Genomic DNA, 23560 nt, shown 5'->3' with positions numbered 1-23560 from the left:
GGGGGACTCAAAATCTAGCTGCTTCTTGCCATAGCTTTAATGATCGTTCGTTTATATTCAAGTATCCCAGCAATGACAGTGTGACAGTGAGACATTATTAATTACACCTGTTCTTTTCCTACATTGACATGTCAAAATGTCTTCCTTGAAAAAGGTCTGTCTGGATCGTTTTCTGCCCTGAGGTACTATGTATTCAAAACCGGTAACTAACTACCCATTAATATTTGATCAATATGGGGCTGTAACTCTAGCGCATCCGACATGATTTAAAAAATCAACTAAATCTACTACAGAGATGTCAGTTAACCCTACAAAGTCTTCTAATTCATCCACATAAAAGTAACAGGAAACATGCCAACACAAGTCACTATACATAATGACTGTGACTGTTATGTTCTCTTGTTGATTTCTGTTGTGTCAAGCAGTGTAATCAAATAAATGCGCATGCCATCACACTAATCTGACTGTTTAATTTAAATTTAAAAGAGTCAAATAATCCAATTTATCTGGGTTAAATGAGGTGAATGTTCTCCTTGCTGTATCCTGTATTCTGTACATAAATATAGTGAGAAAGAAGGACAAAGAAACTGACTAAAAAGATTAGGAATAATAGACAGAAATGGAAATGCCATCAACAGGTTTCTGAAATGGCTACATCTCAGAGATCTAGGAGGTAAGAGTTGGAATAAAAGGCTGCATTCAATCAGCTTCATCTGGAGCCTGTCACACTGAACATGTGCAATGACACTGTTCTCTAAGATTCAGCCTGGGCCTTGTTGTTTCTGTGTTTGCTGGCACTGCACCTTGTTCCAATAAGGAAGAAGAACGATGCAGAATGTGAGAACCACAAAAGGGAGAGAGAAGCTAAGGGAGATCGAAGTGATGGAGAACTGCTGTGTGAGACACAGAATGAGTAGGAAGACTAGAACTGTAGCCAGTAAGGAACAGTGCGCATAAACCAGAAAAACTCACTGAGAGATAATGAAAGACAAATTAAAAGAGATGATTTCCTGTGGAAGATAACCTCCATGAATAGCTCCCTGCTGCAACACCTCACCTCTGCTCCTTTCTTTCCATTCTCTCTATTGTCTTATCTTTCATCTTATCATAATTCCATCTGTAATCATTTTCGACTCCTCTGTTAGTATCCTCCTTCACTATCCCCTCCCTCTCCTAACAGCTTATTATTTTTTCTTCTCCCTTCTCTCCTCTCTTGCCAGTCGGTGTTTTGGTACAGTGACTCCAGAACAGTGGGGAGGAAGTGGCCCCTGCAGGCCAGGCTCCTGACAAACCGCAACTCTAAACAGGCAGTGCTGTGAAAATATGGCATTCAAACAACACAATTCCAAAACTTCTGACCAACATGCCGACATCCAAACAGCTGCAGGCAGTGAGAACCTTTAATGGGAAAAAAACAAAGAGAAACAAACATATAGAAAAAAGGGACAAAATAATAAAAGAAGTAGCAGGAGGGGAGTTAAAAATCAAAAACATGCTAAACAGAGCTTCAGCACTGTCTGTGTTGAGCTGGAGACCGAACTGGGCCTTGTTTTTATTAGAAGGAACTGAGAGATGAGAAAGACATGATGTTAAGACATCAGCCCCCTGTGCCTCTGTGGAATGAAGTTTCTACCCCCTGTAGAAGTCGTTCAAAGCATATTGAACAGAAAAGCATGTAGTGAAGCAAGAGGCTGCAGGGAGAGATTGAGAAACTGAGTGAAGGATGCTGTAGGAAGGAAGGAAGGAAGGAAGGAGGGAGGGGAATGAGGGAATGAGAAGTGCTTCTGTTGAGTAGAAAATCTGTACAGAGAACAGTCCAGGTGTAAAGAATTAGAGGAGATGGCACATCAAACGAGGCTGTGCTCGGCCTCTTTCCTGTAGCCCTGGTGGCAGGAAATGCTCTACAGCATCCTGTGAGCTGACCAGAGAAAAGCTGACGAGAGGGAGCAACGAGGAGACCAAATAAAGTGGGAGGTGAAGAACAGAAGAGGGCACATGTAGAAAATGTTCAACAACATCCTGCAGAGAAAAGGGAGATCAGGGGACCAACAGGTGGGGGATAAGGACAGAGATAGAAATGGGATTATGGTGAAAACCGAGGAAATTCTGCAGGACAAGGGAGGGAGAACAGGGCAGAGAAGGAAGGGAGAGAGAAAGAAGGCGAAGAAGTGAAGAAAGGGTAGAAAAACCTGTGGATGAGTGGAGGGGAGTAGGAGAGATAAATTGTAGGATACATAAAGACTGAACCATGTATAAGCAGGGGAGTAATACGAATCAGGAAGTTGAGCCCAATTAGGGTTTGGTGGAGTGGAGGAAGAATTACTCAAGGGCAGAGGAAAAATTAAGCATACGAGAGAGAGTATAACTAAAATGCTTCAAGAGCTGCGAAAAAACACATCAATCATGGACAAATGTGCAGGTTATATACTTGCATGTATATGTATGTGTATATGTGTGTATATATATATGTCTCACATATACACAAACAACAGACAGCATGGTGAGGCATTGTGTGGTTGAAGACATGTGTGATGTGCTTGATGAGCATAAGTCTATGTACTTACAGTTTGTCTGCACAGTGTGGAATGTGTGTGTGTGTGTGAAAATGTGTATGTGCGTCTCTGTACAGTGGGACATGTCAGGTTGTGATGTGTGAGCCTCTTGTCTCTCTGTGCTGTCTGTCTAACATGTGTCTGTCAGCTGGAACTTCCCCCCCAGCCTTCAAACCAGCCTTTTGCTCCTTGAAATACTGTTATGTGGCTTTAAAATGCAAAAATCAGTCCATTACCAGGCTACACATAATATGAGGCCTTAAAAAAAATCTTTCAAAGCTCTTCAAATGTGTTCTCAGTTGTTAGAAGCAGAGATGGAAAAATATCAAGGGGGGAACAATGATGCTTTAAACACTGGCTCCTCGTCATTACTGAGGAATGGAGGGAAGTCTTGCCAACAGTTGGACATTTCATTTCAGCATAAATATATGGAGCAAAGCATATTTTCTCAAGTTAATATTTTTCGCCCTGGTTACATGTGCATAACTAGAGCCGTGCATGTGTGCGATGATAATGTGACAGGGGTGAGGTGCTGATTGGAGGGCTGTGTGTGTGTGTGTGTGTGTGTGTGGTAAGTTATGGAGAGAAGAAAGAGGACCACCACAGTAGAGTTGTCTACATGGTGGCTTCACATTTCCCTCTGTGGTTCTCTCAAACCTGCAGCTGAAGTAACATGACTGACATTTATGCACACACAGAAATACGCACACACCCGCTGTTGCAAAGCTGCAGCCTCACACAACAGGTACCATTCAGCCTGCTATTCTTGATCGCATGGAGGGAAGCTGTTTTGAGTTGTGAGTTTAACATAATTGTTACTGTGTGGCGAGTATTTTCTCCAAGACAACCTTGGGCAACTAAACTACCGTGTTTGATGTGGACAATGCACAAAACACAGTACTTGGTGATCATTCACAGTAACTCAATAAAATCTTTAGGTGTAAAAAACAGGAAGGAAAAGATGTTACATCCTACATTCAGTTCACTACAGGCCATATAGACCAACATGTGGACTGAGATCAGTCATGGGATTTTCAATTTCCACATATTGCATTTGTTTACTTAAGAAGACTATTTATGTCTTGAGCAAGATGGTATAAAAGTAGCAGAACAAGACCGAATATATGAACGTAGAGAGACTTATCAAACACAAATAAGAGGTGATAATATATTAAAAAAGCTATTTGGTAAAGTAAACTGGTAAAGACCAGGAGGAGCAAGATAGTTCTGAACCCACTTTAGTGCCAGCCTCTGGCTCTTTCAAGTCTGGTTGGGCCTCCTGGGGTTGTAATGTGCCTCTTATTACACAAGCATTAGGCAATTACGCCACTGGTTTCACATTGGCTTCCCAGAGCCACAGAAGAGCTTGTGGCTTCACACATGGACATATGAAAGCATCTGCACATTCCTTCTTTCTTGAGGTTGACTTATGTTTTTTTCTCTTTCATACTTCTACTCAATCCTCCAATTGCCTCTGCTCTGGTCTGATGTTCTACTGTGTAGCCTACTGATAACTGCCGCTTGGCGGGAGACTATTGACCACACACTCTCTCTCTCGCTCACACACACACGCGCACACACGGGCATATGCCTGCAGAAACTTACTTACAAATAGTTATATATAAAGATTATATATGCAGATATGCAACATCTAGGTTTGTCTTTCTACTGAAAAAAATGACAATACAATAACAAACTACCATATTTACAATAGTGTATTGATATATCTAGCCTATTCTGTATAATTTGCCAAAGAACTAAACTGCTGACAACTGTAAGAGCACTACATTGTAACTACACACAGAGCCTTACTGTTCTGAGAAATAAGTTGCCAAAAACTCTCGTACCAGATTTATCATCTCAGACCCTTGGTGTGCATATCGACACAAGGCTCAAGTACAGCAATTTCCATGTAAATCCTAAGAAAAGAAACTAGACTAAGTGGAGACACACTGACTATCAATATGGTATTGCTGAATTCCCCTGACAGTCCACCTGGCCTCCGCTACTGCTGTGTGACTGGCCAGTCGGAGTCTCCCTGTCAGTACAATGACAGCTTCCAACCAACCACACAGGATGCCAGAACATCAACATGTCATGAGCAGGGAGAAAAGGAACTAAAACACAATAATACTCATGCACTTACAATTACACACACACACCAGATTTTGACAGGGTAACACTAGTAGAATGTGTGTATCGCATGCTGCAGTTCAGCACAGAGCTTCCTAGGTTGGTGGTATGAGTGTATTCTTAGAACCCTTATATCCTGCTTCAGGATGAACCATTTACACTCACACACACTCACAGGCACAGTCATTGAGCTCTGTGGCCAGGCAGTCAACCCCTGGATCAGGCCCTTTTATGAGTGCTGGACAGCTGAGGGGTGATCCCTCTCGCCTCTGTCAGCATGCATCCCGACCCGACTGACAGCAGTAAGCCAAAACACATGAGAGGTTTCCGGGAAGCACTGAATTAAGGTCTGTCACCTTGAATGCCACCAAACAAGAGATGAAGAACCCCACGCTGCTTTCAAAAGCAACTGATTGATGTTAAAAAAGAAAGTGCAGTTGTTGGGAATCAATACTGTGAGTGTTTTAATTTTGCGCTGAAAAGGAGTAACACGTGTAGGGGGAAACTGCACAGCACACACTCATCACACTTAATGAGGTCCTTTGGTCAGCTTGCATGTGAGATGGGAGGTGCCAGAGGAAGGGCAACGTTGATATCAAAATGAAAAGGTTTTATCTTCTGGTGAGAATAAAAATGTGCATAGCAGTTATTTTTCAACCTGCAGGTGGTGCGCTACAGCTGCCGGAGCTAATCACCGCCATTGTAGACAGTGCTTGTTCTTCTACAGGACACTGGTCAGATCTGGCAGATTAGCAGATCGAACCGGGCAGGAAGTCAGACACAGAACGGCATAGAGAATCCGGTCAATTTTCAAAATAAAACACCACCGACAAAAAAGGAAACCATCTAACTACGTATCCTACTTGGTAGAAGCACAAAAATCAAAGACTAATCAAAAGAAAATCAACAAAATCTAAACATAATTAACAACAAGCCAACAACGCACTCTGCTCCTAAAACGCTTCCAGTGGAAATTGGCACCGGGCCGAGGACAGAACAAAACCGTGGTGCAGACGTTCCCTGTGGAAGTCCGGGGTTAGGAGCAGTGCAGTGTTCACTCATCCATGGTTATAAACCCATTACATTTAGACACCCTATCTTAAAATAAATGAAATGGTTAATTCTTTTGGGAATATCATATGATTTTGTTATGCAATTGTCCCCATATTCAATTGGTCTCACCTATTTCCCTGTGTACAAAGTTGACAATTTGACCAGAGGTGGTCATCAAAATCATTACAATTCATCCTCTGAGGACCATGCTTTTCCACAGCAAATATCCACAAAATCCAACGTTTTTCTTTTACAATATCTTGTCAAATGTTGGACAAATTGGACAGGCTCTGTGACCTCATGGGGCCACAATAGGAAATCAATCAAGGTTTTCCCAAAATGACTAGAATTTATCCTGTTTGAAAGATAGATGTCCAAAAAACATGAACATCATGAATATCTATCCAAAGGTTATTGAGATATTTCAGAATGGACTGAAGTGTTGGACCCAACGGGCCCAAAGACAAATGGATCAACATCATCATCCCAACAGCCCCTCAACTTTGTGCCAAAAAAAGAGAGGAAAAATAAGTTGCGGTTTACTTGTTTGATTCCCCTGTGGTGAGTCCTAATACCCCCTACCCTCCCTCTTCTCCACTTGGTCCACACACTACATCGGAATCATATGCACAAAATGGCCATAAAAATGTATGGCTGGGCCCAGGCTGGGGTTTTCTCCCTCCTAATCCCGCTAAACCTCTAACTGTAGGCCGAGGAATACAAGTGTTGTGGTGCAATCTTCTCACAGAGCAGAGGGCCTGAGAATAACATCACAGAGGCCACAGATATTTATGGAATGAACCACAGGCTGTACACAGAAGTCAGCAGACACCACAACACAGCACACAAGACGCTGTATACAGCTCCCTACTCATATACAGCACAAGACACTGCCAGCTAAACACAAAGTGTAGAGCTGCGGTCAAAAGCTTTCCAATGATGCATAAGTGGAATTAGAGGAACAGCAAGAGAAATGATAAAAATACAATATGATATATAGGTAAATAGATGCAGCTGTAAATCACTGAATTTATGTAGTACTGATATTAGTTTTACTTGGATTAATCTGTTCGAGGGCCTCTAGTCAGTCAGACAAAAAGAAGGATGGCCGGTGGTCAGCCCGGACAGTGTGGAGTACACGCTGAGTACAAGACTGATAGCATCGTACCAAGTGGTTAGCTTGATTGAACACAGCGGTCAGGTACTCTGGTTCACAGATTAAAGATCAAATCCACTAACATTCATCTGGTTTCCTCTATTCTGCTCTTGTAACATTAGCTCCACAAACACAAACCAAGTCCAACCCCCCAACCCCCACGGCTGTCGAGGCAAATGGCATTTTCTCCCCTTCCAGGAAATCAGCTTGCACGTCATATGATATGCTTGCTGTATCATCTGGGAGACAGAGAAATCTATCTATCACACTGGTTCCCACAGAAAAGAACGACAAATATCACTTTATCTACAGAAAAAAGGGTGAAGAGGGAAATAATCCACCTCAAAGCCACAGCAGTATTCAGTGGCTGAGTCTAAACTTCCTGTTCACATTATGACACGTTGTCTGAGGGCTGTTTCAACATGAGCCTTTCCGAACCCGCTCCCAGTCTCATCTGTCGGCTTTGCGCAGGCTATCATGTCTGATTCAAAACATAAATTCTAAGGCAAACTTTAATAAAAGGGGGCGTATGATTTACTTCGGGTAGCGGTTGTCCCCATTTTTAAAACAATTTGATGTTGCATTAATCCTGAGTGTCAAGGCGATGTGAAATATGTCCTCTGCGTTTACCAGCACCAGGTGTTTCATTTGCTGGACTGACAAAAAACAATGTTTATTCTGGCTGACCCTCCAATCCTTGCTTATTTTATCTTCTTTCTCTGTAGAAGAGAGGGAGAACATGGCTGTACATCTAAAGTGAGGGAGTAGAAGAGTGGGTTAAAAGAAAAGGAGAGATACAAATGGAGCTAAATGATTTACAGTTTACTAAGAAATGTCTAGCTCTAATCATCTCAATTGGATGTTGGATTTCCTCAGCCTCCTAGGCCCAAACAGAGCACAACAGAAAGCTCAGGAGCCCTCAGAGCCATTGTTGCTGATGAAATCTTTCACACCATTAGCCACTTCACCTCTTTTTGACTGCTGGTTGGGTCGGCTCCTCTGTTGGCTGGCTCAGGTTCAACAAACTCTCATGGCTCAGTGCCCTTTTCCCTTTTAAATACTGAATTACATTATGATAAGTGAACATTTGCCTTTAACGCATTACAACTACACTCACTTTAAGACAATCATGTAGTATCAAAAGTGATTGCTGTAATAACATGTATTTAAGTCACACCCATAAGAGACGCAGTAGTGACATCAATATACACAGATGAACCACCTAAAAGATCAGAATAGCTGCTTAGCCAAAAAAGGACCAGTGCAATTAAAGAGATTTACAAAGTTGGTTTGGTTTTGCCCACAGTTTTGTGTTAATGACACACTGGCATATTTTCACAAAAACACAAAATTTAGAATAGCAAGTGTATACTAGGGAATTAAGTTTTTTTTAAAGCCTGAAAGTAAAGACCAAAATAGATAAGAGAACTTTTATTCAAATGACTGGCTGGGTAATCCCCACAGACACTACCATGTTTACTGTTCTAAAACGCTACTCTGCATATGCAAAGCACTGTTCTACACCAGCAGCAAGCAACTCCTTTCAACACTACAATTACCAAACTTAATTTTGGTGCATCAAAAATGTTCACTTATGAATGCTGCTCTCATTTAGGCTGTTCTGCAGTGGCAGATAAAATAGATCACACACAGCAGTTATTTTTTGCTGGTGATATAGATATTACAATCATTGTCATCATTGCTCTGAAAGGAGTTTATCATTAAACCTTCTCAGCAGCGAGGGGAGTTTTTTAAAGCAAATCCTAAATCAGTGTATGTAAGTGTAGGTCCTGGGTGTCACTGTGTGTGGCCCGAGCAGCTCCTCTCCGCTGCGGCAGCAAAGCAAAGCCGGCGCACTTTTTGCTGGTGTAAACAAACGGGGAAATGGGGCACTTGGCAGCCGACTAAAGTGAGTGATGAGGTAAGTGTGCACTGAAGCATCTAATGAATCATTTGCTGGGAACTCTGGGTTTTATGAGGAAAAGAAAGATGAGGAGGGAGACAAGAGACAGGAAGACCAGCTGAGGGCATAAAAAAAGAATGGCATTTCATAAGAAAAGAAAGTAGGAGAGCAGCAGCTGTCATACAGACGCCTGAGAGGATCATTGAGTGTTTTGCCTCAATGTGAGGACAAGAGATTAGAATGCATAAAACTCACAGGGTCTCCTAATCCTACTACTAGCAGCAGCAGCAGTATGTGAACCCCAGTGACCGGTGCTGAATTTACTGAGGTGACTGCTGATGTTGTGACAGGTCTGCACCTTTGAACAGTGCTGATGTGCTGAAGGCCAATAAGCAGCTTAATTCCACACCTTGCCTTCACTCCTACTGCCTCAAACTTATAAAAACAGAAATACTACCTCTGCTAGCAAGCAATGAACAAACAGTGATTACAGGACAGATCAGATGCCCTCCAAATGTAAACATACTTTGTAATGAATATAATATATTCATTACAGTGTTCATGGTAATCAAGCCCACTTAGTTCTATTTAATTATTTCCAATTTATCTACCACCACACTCAATTATGGTTCAGTGGTTATAGTAATTATAAAGTTGTATCTGTGAAGCCATTATTCATTTATTAATTAATATTATATGTTGTAAAATCTGCATCACTGTTAGAGTGTAATGGCAATTCCCAAGAATACACATTTTATTTATTATTAATAATAATGTTCACCATAATTGCAACTTACATAGTTAACTTCATAATACTTTGTAGGTTTTTATAATACTATATGCCAACAGTGTACATAGCAGTTTGTCAGACTGACTGAGTAAGTCAATGTCTCTTTAAGAGCATGCAATGCTGGCTTTGCTGAGGTTAGCAGTGAAACCAATTTTTCAGTTCTGTAAATGAGTATCGTAAAAACATGGATCCATTTAGAAGACCAACAGAAATCCCAAACGTTTCTGACCAGGTAAATCACTTTCTGTCAGATAGCAGGAAAGAGCAGTACACCTCTCTTTTTCTTTGTCGCGACTTGTATCACTATATCCACATATATATGTGGACCTGGCAAGGATGTTACTACGGGGAGAAGGGTGCATATAACATGTGCATATACTGGCGGGGGAATTTTATTAGTAACAGGCAGGGTCCTGGCTTTGGCAGGCTGTGTTTATCTGTGGAGGGGAGATCCCCATCACAACCACTTATTAGGACATATATGTGGGTTTAACCAGGCAGCCATTCAACAGCAATAAGAGGTTTGCTTACTGACCACAGTATGCTGAGACTGGGACCAGTCTAACCAAGGATGGAGAGGAAACAGGAGACACGAAGGAAATAACAAATACACAATAAGACAGAGAGAGAGAGAGAGAGAGAGAGAGAGAAATGTAAAAAGAGACGTGGGGTAAAAAGGAGTAGAAGGTGAAAAAAGCAAAGGACGGAAGAATGAAAAGGAGCAATTTAGACATGTATACATTTTGCAGCCAAAAAGAGTGAGCAGTAAGAAGCAAAAAGGAGGAAAATGACAATATTAAAGAAGGGTAAAAGGGTGCATGAAAGGAAATAACAAAAAGTGAAATTAAACATTAAAAAAGAAAGTTAGGGAGAAGGAAGGCAGGGCAGAAGAGGGGAAAGAGGGAGGGAAGGAAGAAATACAGGTGGAGATAAGGGAAGATGGAGAAAGAGTGAGGAGAAAAGGGGAGTAGAAAGAAAAACACTGCTGATAAGGAAAAGAGAGGAAAAAGAATAGACAGAAAAGATACAGCAGTCAAAACGTGGAGAGAATAAGGATAATGATAAGTTAGGTGAGGTAGAGTTATACAGAAAAAAACATGGATGAGGAAAGAAGTACAGAGAAAAAGAGGGATGGACAAAAACACTAAGGCATACTTTGAAAAAGTGTTTGAGAAAAGGACACAGGAGGAGGAACTGAAATAGAAACAGAGTCCATCCATACAGCCACATCATGTTGACTTGGCTCTGCATCTCCACTGACACAGCAGCCTTCTCTGCCGTTACCATAGAAACGCAGGCATGTTCACTAATCAAAACAAAAAAACATAAACCATATTTTTTTGCGGCAGCGGGATGCTCTCCGACTCTCCCTCGGACAGACCATGAGGTAACCCGAGTGTGTGATGGAATCTAGAGCTGTGTCATCTAGGTGTGGGGATGTCGGGAAATGTGCAGGATATTTTAAGACACACACGTAGAAACACGTGCAGACACATGGATGCAAGCAGACACTCAGGAAGGGGCATGCAAGAAGGTTATGTCAATCTTTCATCATATAAACGTCCTTTCTATAGTAATTATTTAACTGTTTTTTCCCCTTACAACAGTTGCTCTAATAACAGAACACAATCATAAACTCGTCATCATCACTGACTACAAATTAACTAGGGCAACCGAGAATATTTTATTTCTGATTTCTGCTTAGCTCAACACATATACATTATGTTAAAAACACCTAAGTAATGTGCACAACATAACTGACTATTAAGGCAATTAGCTCGTCATCAGTTATTATAAACAACCCGCACTCAGACATTTTAATGTGCACTTAAAAAGGGACACCCAATCTCCACATGGTACTTAAATAAGTGGCCCCCATTCACCCCAGCATACAAGAAGCTTTCAATTGTGTTCCATAAGTGAAATAAAAAAAATCTCATTGGAAAAATGAGAAGCAGAGAGAATGAGAGAAAATAGGAGTGGGGAGTAAAAGATCTGTGAGATTTTACAGGGGCCCAAACCACAAGAAAGTCAGGGCTGAATGCATGCTGGACACTCCCCGGGCCGGTGCTCATGTACTTGGAAAAAGCAAAGCTTTTTCAAGACAGGAAAATGATTTCAGCTGTGTAAATTGACAAGCGGCCTTGTAGCTGAAGATGGAGAGGGAGAAAGAGGGGAAGCCTGCAGCTCTGTGTCATAATTCCTGCTTAACGAAGAAGCCGCTGGGGGCCTACTCCTTCAGGGAAACAAAATTTAACATCGCCTGATCGAATGAAACAGTGTTAATTGTTACCAAATGAACCTGATGGTGGATATCAACTTAGGTCTACAGCTTTACAGTCAAACAGGTTTATTTGATCTTCTTTGAAGAAAGCTATGTACTCTAAAGGATAAATACACACTGTACCCTGAAAATGTTGATGCAGAAAGGCAAGCTGAGAAGCTTTGAAGTGTGTCAGAAACGGTGTTAGTTGAACAGTCTCAAGATATGCTCCATCAGGATGTTTACATATGCTCGCTATTTTAGCCTTCACTCTTGTCTTCTCTCCCAGGGTGGCATTATAGTAAATCATGGTTTTAGACATTGTGAGGCAATCATTTCATGTACAGTAGACAATAACAGCATGCCTGCTTGGATCAGTCATTCAGTTATGACAACGGATGTAATTAGTGGTGGGCTTTAAACAGAACTGCAGCAAATGGCTACCGGCACTCACAGACATATTTCTTCCTATAGCCACAGTTATAGATTGTAAACACACATTGGTTTGCACGATTACAGACTCTCACAATGTCTTTCCCTATACGACTTGGGGGAGCGCACACAGTAGAATCCGAAACAGATAAAGCACATAACAGTGCTTGGTAATGTCAACAAGTCCCTGATCTCAGGGTTATCAATCATGTGACTCAGAAGTGTGATCACCCTAAATTGGAGGGCAGATGTAAACAGGGAAGGTGGTGAGTATAATGCATGGTTAGGAGTGGAAGAATGAACACAGAGAGTGGTTTGACATAATTCCTGGGTTTTACTGCAGAGAGGGAAGTGGTGACTCTTGGCTTCTGTGTGTAGAGGTTAAGGGGGTGAGTGAATGTGGGTCTGTTTGTACACACAGCCATGCCTGCTGCTAGTGTTTGTGACAGCGTACGTATATTTTTTGGGTGTGAATGCATGACTGTGTGTAGGCAAGTTATTGTGTTTGGGAGTGCATGTGAGTCTGACTGTGTATATTGCGTGTGGAGGGCTACATGGTAGCGTGTGTGTGTGTTCAGTAAAGGGTGGAGTTTCGTGCGAGGCAATGTATGTCTATGAGCAGATGTGGAAATCACGGCCACAGAGCCACCAATCCTCCACCAGAGGCAGAACATTACTGGCCAATATGGGGTAAAATTGCATGGATGGTCTAACTGGTTTTTGGGGTCAAAGTCTGAGAAAAACTCCAGATTATTTTTCCATGCCCACAAGATCATCATTTATCATCTGACATGATAACAACATGGCCATCGTGTCAACAAAATAAATCTAGGCACAGTTGCCATGGAAATAGAGTAGTTACATCCCATTAGCTATACTAACATGTACCAAAACAAAGATCAAACATTTTTAGCACAGTACAGTGTGTGAAAGTCCTGGGGATAAAAATAAAAAGGACCCCAAAAGTCCCTGCACAACAGTAGCTATGGTTACTGATCAATACCATCTTTGCTCCAATACATCAAAAGAGTAAAATGGAAGACTGTGAGGGAGAAAGCTTGGATACTCTGGAAGAAATTTGGACAATGATGGACAGAGTCTGGTATTCCACTACATCTTGCCTCGATGGTTGTCAGACATGCCCATAGGCCTAGACCCCCTCTGCCTCCCTGCTCAATGCAATCTCCCTGCACATAACACTTCTACCAACTGAAAGCAACAATGAAGCCTAAAGTGGCCTCTCCTCTGCTTATGTTGTCCACCGTGTTTTTTTTCTTTTTCTCCACTTCATGTCTTGTGTCAGCTCACATCTCACTTGCAGCTGCACAAAGCATTTGACACCACTTTTATCTCCCTCATTACATGTGTTTGCCAGCTCTGTATCTGCCCATTCACACAACTGCTCCCCCCCTTCCTCTCTCTCTCTCTCTCTCTCTCTCTCTCTCTCTCTCTCACACACACACACACACACACACACCATGGGGCTGTGGTTTTGAGGCAGCTATGACACAATCCAGATTCTCTTAGCTGCCTATAGCAGGGAAATGTGTTTTGCACTGAGCTATTTCCCTCAGAAGTCCAGAATTTCCCTGCTTAGCTGCTTTGATCCACATGGCACAGGGGTGGGTGGGGGTGGGTGGGTGAAAGGGGGACTTGAGTCAACAGTTTTGTGTTTCAGCTGGAGGGCCCGGTGGACCCCCAAGGTGTCACTCATTGCTCTCTGTCACTGCTGGGGCAGCTTAACCACTATGTGGCACTATCAACCACTTTACACTAAAAACATGACACAGAAGTGCATCATGCACGCACACACAAGCTGAGACACACACAGACACCAAATACACTTGCCTCACAACAGGTTTTATGGAGTGTTACTTGAGGTCAGACAAATTTGAGTGGCACCTTTAATGAACTGTGGTCAAATAGCAAGTTTTGTGGTGGTCTAATACTAACAGCGGTGTGTGTTTACAAGTCAGAATGTGATAAAGCTGTGTGAGTGTGATCAGATTTAACAACAGAAGGTGTCAGAGCTAGCAGTTAAAATGTGTAAAGACTGCAGTAGACTCGGTGATAAATGTCTTGCACATCATCTTGTATAGGAGAAAATGAGGATCAATGTGCAGTATGTGCAAACAGAAGAGGGTCTATTTTAATCAACATGCTGTTCAAGGTATGTTAATAGGAATTGGGGAAGAACTTCGTTAGCTTGACGATTCTGCATCCATTTAAACATGCAAAGATTTGATCTGATACTATGTTTTAATCACATTTTTTTTTATACTTACTGCAGACATTTTTAATAGTTTCTATAAAAATTTCACTAAAACAAAGCCATAAGTGGTGGTTTAATATTGCTTTTCTATTGAAAACAGGAAATGCCCCTTTTTCTTTCTACCACATAATCTCATAATGTCATTAAGAAGAGAGGTTGTAGTGAGAAGAGAATTTGTCTTACTGGTAGATGTCTTTTCGCAGCACAGTGCGGGTCAGGGGGTTATCAGCCTGAGGAGCCATGCTGAGGGAACCCAGCTTTAATACAAGGGTGTCTTCTTTTTTCTCATGGGGATCTATACAGACACAATTAAAGAATTAAATATGCAGGGACATATACTATAGATATACTGTAAATGGTCAAAACATTCATCCTACATGCTCAAACAAATGTCAATACACACAATGTCCATGATGATATGCACATGTAGGACATGAAGATACACAGTGCACAAATACACACAAAAACACTGCCTTACAGAGCCTCAAAGTATAGCCTTACCACTATTAATCATTACTACCAGCAGACAAAACAAGCCCGTATTTATGACATTCTGACAATTAATTTATTATTCTGTATGAGTGTATATAACAGTGGTTGTTTTGTTGGAACCTCAACTATTTGTCTTATCAGATGTCTCTACATACTAATGTTGCGGCTCCGCTATGTCTGGTTGGCAATGACAGAGACTTTTATAAAGGCATCAAAGACATAATGCTGTCCCATTTTTGTTTTAGTTTTCCATGTGCTTTCAATAGCAAGCATTTCTCACCTGATGCTGTTTGTTTGTCTTGTGCCCCGGGGCAGAAGACCCTGATCACACTGGTGTTGATGTAGATGAGAGGCAAACACCGTGAGGTCATTGTGTGGCTTCTCATTGGTTGACCTGCTGACTTCCCACGCTCTCTGTAGCGTCTTGGTACCGTAGCCTTAAAAGACATCAAGTCAAATATATGAATGATAAATTCACAAGATCTTAATCCTAATTTTTTTATGGATGGTTCAAATGTCAAAAAGTAAATAAATTCTCATCATTGACTATTCTTTCAAACTGCATCAAAGATTAAGGTAAAATACTTTTAATATAATAATATTTCATCTTAAAAGGCTTTAAACTGGTACAATGTATTTCTTCTATTAATGACAACCTATTTTTTTAGTTCCTAATACTATTTATAGCTGTATTATTAGGTTTCTCAAATTACTGCGAAACAAATCTACTGGTTTCAATATCTACGTTTATTTATACAAGCTTATAAAGAATATATACTGTATTTCTGTTTTATTGTCGAGTCCCCATATGGGTCAAGCCTTGACATACTACACAGTTACAAGAAGTGACTGAGAGACACTTTTTGTCTACCTGGAACACCCCTGCTACTGTAGCCAATAAGGGACAGGATAGCACTACATCAAAGGGCTGGGCTGTCAGCAGGATTTCTCTCAGGTACTGAGGTGCACCATCTGCCAGAGGATCAGGGGTCATCCGCTGACTGGCAGTGGTAGCACCGCTACGTGTTGGCCGCTCAAGCCGGGTGGTGAGTTTGTGACGGACATTTTTGGTGACAGCCTGGGTGTAGGTGATCGACAGGAAGCCGTGCTGTTGGTGAGAGCCCTCCAGGACCTTGGCTGCCGTCTGTCCAGTGGTGAGATAGGACAAATCACACTGATGATGATATTATTACACAGACAAAGACTTAACTGTTCAGTGTTATTTTGGCCTGATTTCTTGGATGAGGGTCAAGCCTAAAACAGATTTTACAAAATAAATGACTAATCTCAAACTAGTCTCAAATTAAATTACTAATTTAAAATCTTTATCAAGAACTGGGTCAGATTCACAGAAAATGGATTGAATTCAATACAGATCATTTTGGAAAAGCTAACTTTTAGCTTAAACAATGCTCTATTTAAAATTTAGGATTTGGAGTTTGGGACACCAGGTTAACACTTACCTGTTGAATATCACAAAAGACTTAACCTCAGCCAAAAAACCAGCCCTTTGTGTTCCCATATGCAATTCTAAAGAAGCCAAGCTGAAGCCACTAGCTTAAAAAAGGTTCTAAGGCAAATGTATTCGTATTCTGAAGAGGAATTTAGACTGGATCATCAAATCAGCCCCCTTTTTGAGGTGCATACATTCTTATAAAACAAGTTAATGACGGCAGCTATCCTCTAAGGCTTAAATGTTTGTATTTACAGTGCATCCGGTAAGCATTGACAGCTTTTTCCACATTTTGTTTTTTTACAGCCTTATTCCAAAATGGATGAAATTCATTATTTTTCTCAAAATTCTACAAACTGCACCCCATAAAGACAAGAAGATTGTCTGAAGTCTTTGCAAATTTATTAAAATGTACCTAAGTATTCACAGCCTTTGCCATGACACTCAAAATTGGCTCAGGTGCATCCTGTTTCCACTGATCATTCTTGAGATGTTTCTACAACTTGATTGGAGTCCACCTGTGGTAAATTCAGTTGATTGGACATAATTTGAAAAGGCTCACACTTGTCTATATAAGGTCCCACAGTTAACAGTGCAAGTCAGAGCATGAACCAAGCCATGAAGTCCAAGGAATTGTCTGTAGACCTAAGAGACAGGATTGTATCAAGGCACAGATCTAGGGGAAGGGTATAGAAAAATTTCTGCAGCATTGATGGTCGTAATGAGCACAGTGGTGTCCATCATTCGTAAATGGAAGACATTTGGAACCACCAGGACTTCTCCTAAAGCTGACCGCCCGGCCAATCTGAGCAATTGGGGGAGAAGGGCCTTTGTCAGGTGACCAAGAACCCGATTGTCACTCTGGAAAAGCTCCAGTATGTCTCCGTGGAGAGAGAACCTTCCAGAAGAACAACCATCTCTGCAGTACTCTACCAATCAGGGCAATATGGTATAGTGGCCAGACGGAAGCCAGTCCTCAGTAAAAGGCACCTGAAGATCTCTCAGACCATGAGAAACTGAACTCTTTGGCCTGAATGGCAAACGTCATGCCTGGAGGAAATTACATTAGATTTATTCATTTAGCTGACGCTTTTATCCAAAGCGACGTAAAATCATTTACGTGTTATGTCAGAGGTCGCACACCTCTGGAGCAACTAGGTCTTGCTCAGGGACACACTTGTCGATGTGTCACAGTGGGGAGTTGAACCTGGGTCTCTCACACCAAAGACATTCGTCTTATCCACTGCTCCATCACCACCACCCAAATCAGGCACCGCTCATCACCTGGCCAATACCATTCCTACAGGGAAGCATGGTGGTGGCAGTATCATGCTGCGGGGATGTTTTTTAGCAGCAGGAACTGGGAGACTAGTCAGGATCGAGGGAAAGATGAATGCAGCAATGTACAGAGACATCCTTCATGAAAACCTGCTCCAGAGCGCTCTGGACCTCAGACTGGGGCGAAGGTTCCTCTTTCAGTATGACCCCAAGCACACAGCTAAGCTAACAAAGAAGTGGCTACAGGACAACTCTGTGAATGCCCCTTAGTGGTGCAGCCAGAGCACATACTTAAACCTGATTGAAAATCTCTGCAGAGATCTGAAAATGGCTGTGCACCGACGCTCCCTATCCAACCTGATGGAGCTAGAGAGGTCCTGCAAAGAAGAAAAGGGAGAAACTGCACAAAAATAGGTGTGCCAAGCTTGTAACATCATATAAAAAGACTTGAGGCTGGAATTGGTGCCAAAGGTGCTTCAACAAAGAATTGAGCAAAGGCTGTGAATACTTATGTGCGTGTGTTTTTTTTTTTTTATTCTTAATAAACATGCAAAGATTTTAAATAAACGTCTTTCACCCTTATCGGGTGTTGTTTGTGGAATTTTGAGGAAAATATTTCATCCATTTTGGAATAAGGCTGTAACATCCCAAAAAGTGAAGCGCTGTCAATACTTTCTGGATGCACTGTATCTGGAAAGTCAGGACTCCAATATTATGAGTGACTTGCAAAGCAATTACTGGGTGAAAAAACCCAAATACCCATTAAGAAAAAGAAAATCTCCAAACGCTGCATAATTTAAAAATAGCAGGTCTGTTTAGGACATCAATGTAAAGCCTGCAAAAACACCCAATAACAGTGGACTTATAGCTGTTAATAAAAATAATTAACTGTAATTTTGGGAGATGTTCTGTAACAAAATGTAAGAAAATACATATAAAACAAATCCTCAAGTTTAGAGTATATTCCTCAGAGACCAAGTGTGTTAACTTCCCACGGATGTTTTCTCCAACAGACGAGAGCATTATGTGATTGCTTTATAAAATTTGTGACTCTGACTACAGTTTAATACCAATGGAAAATTCAAAGCAACACTACAATTGTTTAAAACCAAATTTAAGCACTGGCTTCTGCAACATCTCTGAGGAGCGCACAGAATTATTATTAAGCCACTGTTAATGGAGGTTAAGCAGTGTCTAAGTAAAAAGGAGAAGAGCTGGATTCTTACAGGAGGGAAAAAGCCAGAGAAGTGGCTGAAAGTGTCTTGCTTGCTGACGGGTCGAACCAACACAGTGCGTCTGTTCAGCTTGTCAGTGCAAGAGAGGACCACTCCTCCACAGCTGCCCGAGCTCTGAACACCCTCCTCCGTACTGGAGGTGAGGAGAGGGGAGGAGAGAGAGGGAGAAAAGATGCCGAAAGGGACAGAGAAGGGAAGACGTCACAGGGAGGGGGCAGAGAAGATGATTTGTATACATATATAGATATAAATGTGGAAAAAAGACAAACAGGGAAGAAAAGACAGAAAAGCATGAAACTTTATGATAATTTTGGAAAAATTTAGTATAGAGTAAACTGATTAAAACCAAAGGAAGTTGCGCCAGTTTGAACCAGCTGAGATATTGTGGAATGGTCTTATACTATCCAGTAATAACAACACTGAAGCACCTGTTTAATTTTGTTATGAGCAGAATTTTGAATGAAAAAGGTACAATTTAGAGGCAATTTTCCCTGACACATCCACAAGATAAACACTGAGATAAATGTTTAAATCATTTGTTCTAGTGTACATTCTGTACTGCTTTATTAAACGGCTTAAATAATGTAAATTGTGCTCTATCTAACAAATTTTCATTCCTGAGGTACCAGTGTAAGACCATCACCAGAATAATATTTCATCAACAAGAGAATGGAGGCCCATGTCCTAGTCTCCTCCCACACACACACACACACACACACACACACACGGAAGAATGGTTGTCACCAGATTTCATTTGGTTTGATTTAGCCAATCACAGCCACTGGAGAGACGGGAATGTTAAACTGTAAATTATATTTGTTATTTTATTCTGTTTTTATGAAAATTGTAAGGTGTACTAACATATTATACTTAAGGACACCCTGTGTTACGGCAAAGTATTTTCTTATGATTTATTTTCCTGTCTGTCCAGCATGAGCAGAGATGAGGGACCTTGATTATGAGCAGCAGAATGGCAGAGGCACAGTTTATAGAGGCCGAAGGCTGCTTTGACTGTGACAGGCAGAAGCCTCACCACGGCTGTCTCCTTGCACTGCAGAATGAGTCCTTCATAGTGGCCAGAGTGCCAGCCCTGCCCTGGCCTGGAGAGACAAACAAGGCCAAGCTTAACTTGGACATCTGGGACTACTCATACTGTTTTAGCAAGGACTGATAATATCTCTTTAAATGCAACAGTAGTTACAAAGTTGTATCATGATAACTTAATCACAGGCTGAACATTTTTATCAAACTTTAAGTAGCCTGGAGGCATTCATCGAAACTTCAAAGCAGGTAAATTATGTATGTAAAATGACCAAGGAATAGAATTTTAGACGCCACACATGCATTAATTTCGGGAATTATATAAACAAATTATTTTTTGTGACATCAGATTTTTGTGCCATCCGTACGAAACCGAACGCGCCTGTAAAGCAGACATCAAAAGAAGTTAACATGAAGACAGTCACAACAATTATCATTCTTAATTTGCAGCACAACATAAACACTAAATCTACAGTAAATAAAAACACACAGACATATTCACGCACGGCATTATTAGTCACTCTAGGATCCCGAATCATGCACAACACATGTATGGCAAAATGTTTCACACAATGGAAATGGTTCAACACCATCTTCACCTACACCATTGCTCCCCTCCAGAATACTGGGAGTTCAGTGAAATGAGAGCAGGCCTACTGGTGAGTGTGTATGTCTGTGAGTGTGTTTCTTGCTTTGTTATCTTGTGTGTGTATGTCAGTTCTTCATGTCTGCTCCCATCCAGTCATCCTTCGCTCCAATCCATTTGTGGAACAGCTGGAAGACTTCAGCTCCAATTTGCGTGAGCTGCTCCTTGGACCGAACAGTGGTGAACTGTCACCGGCCATCTTCTCTCGAGGGGCATCTCGGCGTTTCAGAACAGGTCAAGGAGCACTGTTGCTAAGGGAGACCTGTCTAACATAAGGAGGAGAAGAAGCTTCCTGATTCCTAAACTTCCTATTGGATAGGAAACATCTCGCTACAGAGTTTAATATCCAGTCACCTCCTTGCTTGTATGTTTCTCTTTAATTCACCTCCCCTGCTCCATGATGAGCGAGTCCCGCACAGACAGGGTTCACCTATTTCATATTCCCTGGGGACTCCCTCCCTGTCATTTTCCTTCCCTCCTCCACCCTTTCTTGTCTTCCTCCTATTTTGATACAATCGGGGATTCAATTAAATATTCACCTCCCATATTTGCCTGCCCTATCTAACTTTCCATTCATTTTCCAGCAGTGAGATAGCTAAGGCCAGATGAGACAATTTCTCTGTCAAGCTTGATTTAATCTGACCCAATCCACACAAATAACCTGGGCTGGGTGATGAAATACCTAACAATTATCTGTTCAGAATGATTAATATGGACTCAAACCCCTGTGGGCTCTCTTATATATGTGGATGATACAGATTAGAGTGGGATAGGAGCCCAGAGGTCCTTCACTGTGTCCTAAACAGCCATGACTGTAACCTGGCTTGGATGATGGAGTGCTTCTGCCTGCCAGAATTTTGCTCAGTTAAAAGTGTGTTCAGACCATGTTGTTAAATGCACATTAAACTGAAATAACCTAGAAATGAGAAAATTGACCCATTATCTACTTAGGAAGGCATAGAGGTCTACTAAAAAGATTAAGGTTGGCTCCATCTCACAAGCAATTGGACACACACCTGTGGAGAGCAGCGTAGTATGATATAATGACCCACGACACCTTCACGCTCTAAAACTGTCTAACCACTGACATTGTCCTGGCTTAGTTTGATACTCCATGCTGTATGTAACACATGTGGCCTGACAGAATATAAATCAACCGACTGGAGTGAAACAGGGAGGTCTGTGAGAAGCTTGCTAGACAGTCAGGTTCAAAGCCAAGAGGATCGCCTCAGCTCCTCTGACCTGTGCTGACATGCAAAGGACACGGCTAAGGTGATTTAAAAAGCTGGCAAATCAGAATCAATATACATTATCATATCAGTGGTGAGAGCATTGATTTCTAATGATGGGGTTCATTACGGGCGCAGCGCCCATGAAGGTCCACCTCCCTTTCAGCGTCTGACTCTATCAGAGAAGGAGGTACTTAAAGGAACATATCTACTCAGGCACGTAGGCACACAGAACTGAAAACACACACAAACACACTCTGATCTGCTGGATGCAACATGCTGGAGACAGAGACAGGGGGAACTGCCTCCTGCTAAGTGGCCCCTTCCAACAAGGCACGTACACAGCACACACTCAGAGTTGCTGACTCCATTACAGAGGTATGTGATCAGGGCAAGGACGAAATAAAAGTGGAAAAAATAATGATTTAGATATTGAAAATGAGGCCACTCTGTAATTGATAGGAAGAACGTGTGCATAGGGTATGGGGAAAATAAAAAAAAAAACATTAGTCACAGCTTCAGTTTAACCATGCTGTGTGTGCTTTTTTAATTTTAGAGCCCAGAGCTAAATTACCCAATTTTGACTCGAACTGGGGGGGAGATATTACCATAAGGATGCAGTGGAACATTGCCCCGTGGTTTTCCTCCCCTAACAACTTGTTGATGTTCCTGTGAATCGATTCAGACACCGCAGGCTCAGAGAAAATGACTGAACTCCTCTGTGAGTAAGAGTTGGGCCAGCCCAGAGCCTTCCAACCCGTCCATCTAGTCTGTTGGTCCATCTGCTTGACTGTGGTCAGCACCACAACAGCTGTCTGGAAAGACGATGACGCTGAGGTGATAATCCGAAAAATCGCCCATATGAGCAGAGGTCAGAACAGACAAAGTGTTAGTGGTATTGGTGGTAAAGTGTGTGTGAATGCAAATGTGTCTGAGAAAGCAAGTGTGGTGGGGCAGCAGGGTGACCTGATGGATAGAGAGACTGTCCTCAAACTGGAGGGTCCCCACTTATCACTCCACTGGTGCCACATCATTGTCATCTAAGCCATTCCTGTCTGCTGACCTAAAGGCTAAGGTGGTATTTTTTAACCTGGATTCTATTTCCCCATAGTTTTGTGTCTATGTGACTAATTGGGACAATTTCTTTTGAAAGTGGACTATCATCAAGCGAGCGTGCTGCTGTCGGCAGGAGTAAAACACGGTTTCAGCGTAATCCTCATGGGCTATTGCGCCCCGTCAAAGTACATCCACTAAAGTGTATGTCTGAGAACATTATGGAAAGGATCTCTACAGAGATAGACCTTTCGTTAAGGAGTAAATCCTTTTTGTTTAGCCAGAAAGTCAAAGCTCTCGTCAAAGCCACCAGACTCTATTGACAAAAAAAGTAATAAAACACAAGTCACGACTACACAAACAAACTAACCTATCAAGATAGTTGTAGACCAGAGAGAAATTCAGTTTTTTGTCAAAGGAGTCTGGTGTAATTTGACGGGACACAAATACCTGCAAATCATTGTGTGCAATCAACTGCAGCTCGCTCGCTCAACACTGGACTAATTTCAAAAAATGTTGTTCCAATTAATCACATCAAAACTTCATCACTCAAAACACGGGGAACACAGGGTCCAGGTT

General features: G+C 41.7%; 1 protein-coding gene across 13 annotated transcripts in view; it reads right to left on the bottom strand.

Moving 5' to 3' along the window:
* Positions 1–23560, bottom strand: part of LOC123969008 (vacuolar protein sorting-associated protein 13B-like) — a 324425-nt gene that overhangs the window by 126190 nt on the left and 174675 nt on the right. For 2 of the 13 annotated variants that reach the window (XM_046046087.1, XM_046046089.1), the window contains exons 28-31: positions 19004–19145; positions 15918–16190; positions 15327–15483; positions 14738–14849 (exon numbers count right to left, since the gene is read on the bottom strand). In XM_046046087.1, the coding sequence (XP_045902043.1) occupies positions 14738–14849; positions 15327–15483; positions 15918–16190; positions 19004–19145 (684 nt within the window). The other 11 variants (XR_006824605.1, XM_046046093.1, XM_046046088.1 and 8 more) reach the window with 10 other exon arrangements.

This window comes from Micropterus dolomieu, linkage group LG03 (genome assembly GCF_021292245.1).
Source record: "Micropterus dolomieu isolate WLL.071019.BEF.003 ecotype Adirondacks linkage group LG03, ASM2129224v1, whole genome shotgun sequence".
NCBI classification, from domain to species: domain Eukaryota; kingdom Metazoa; phylum Chordata; class Actinopteri; order Centrarchiformes; family Centrarchidae; genus Micropterus; species Micropterus dolomieu.
The sequence above is the reverse complement of the archived record's forward strand: the minus strand, read 5'-3'. Positions and strand labels throughout refer to the sequence as shown.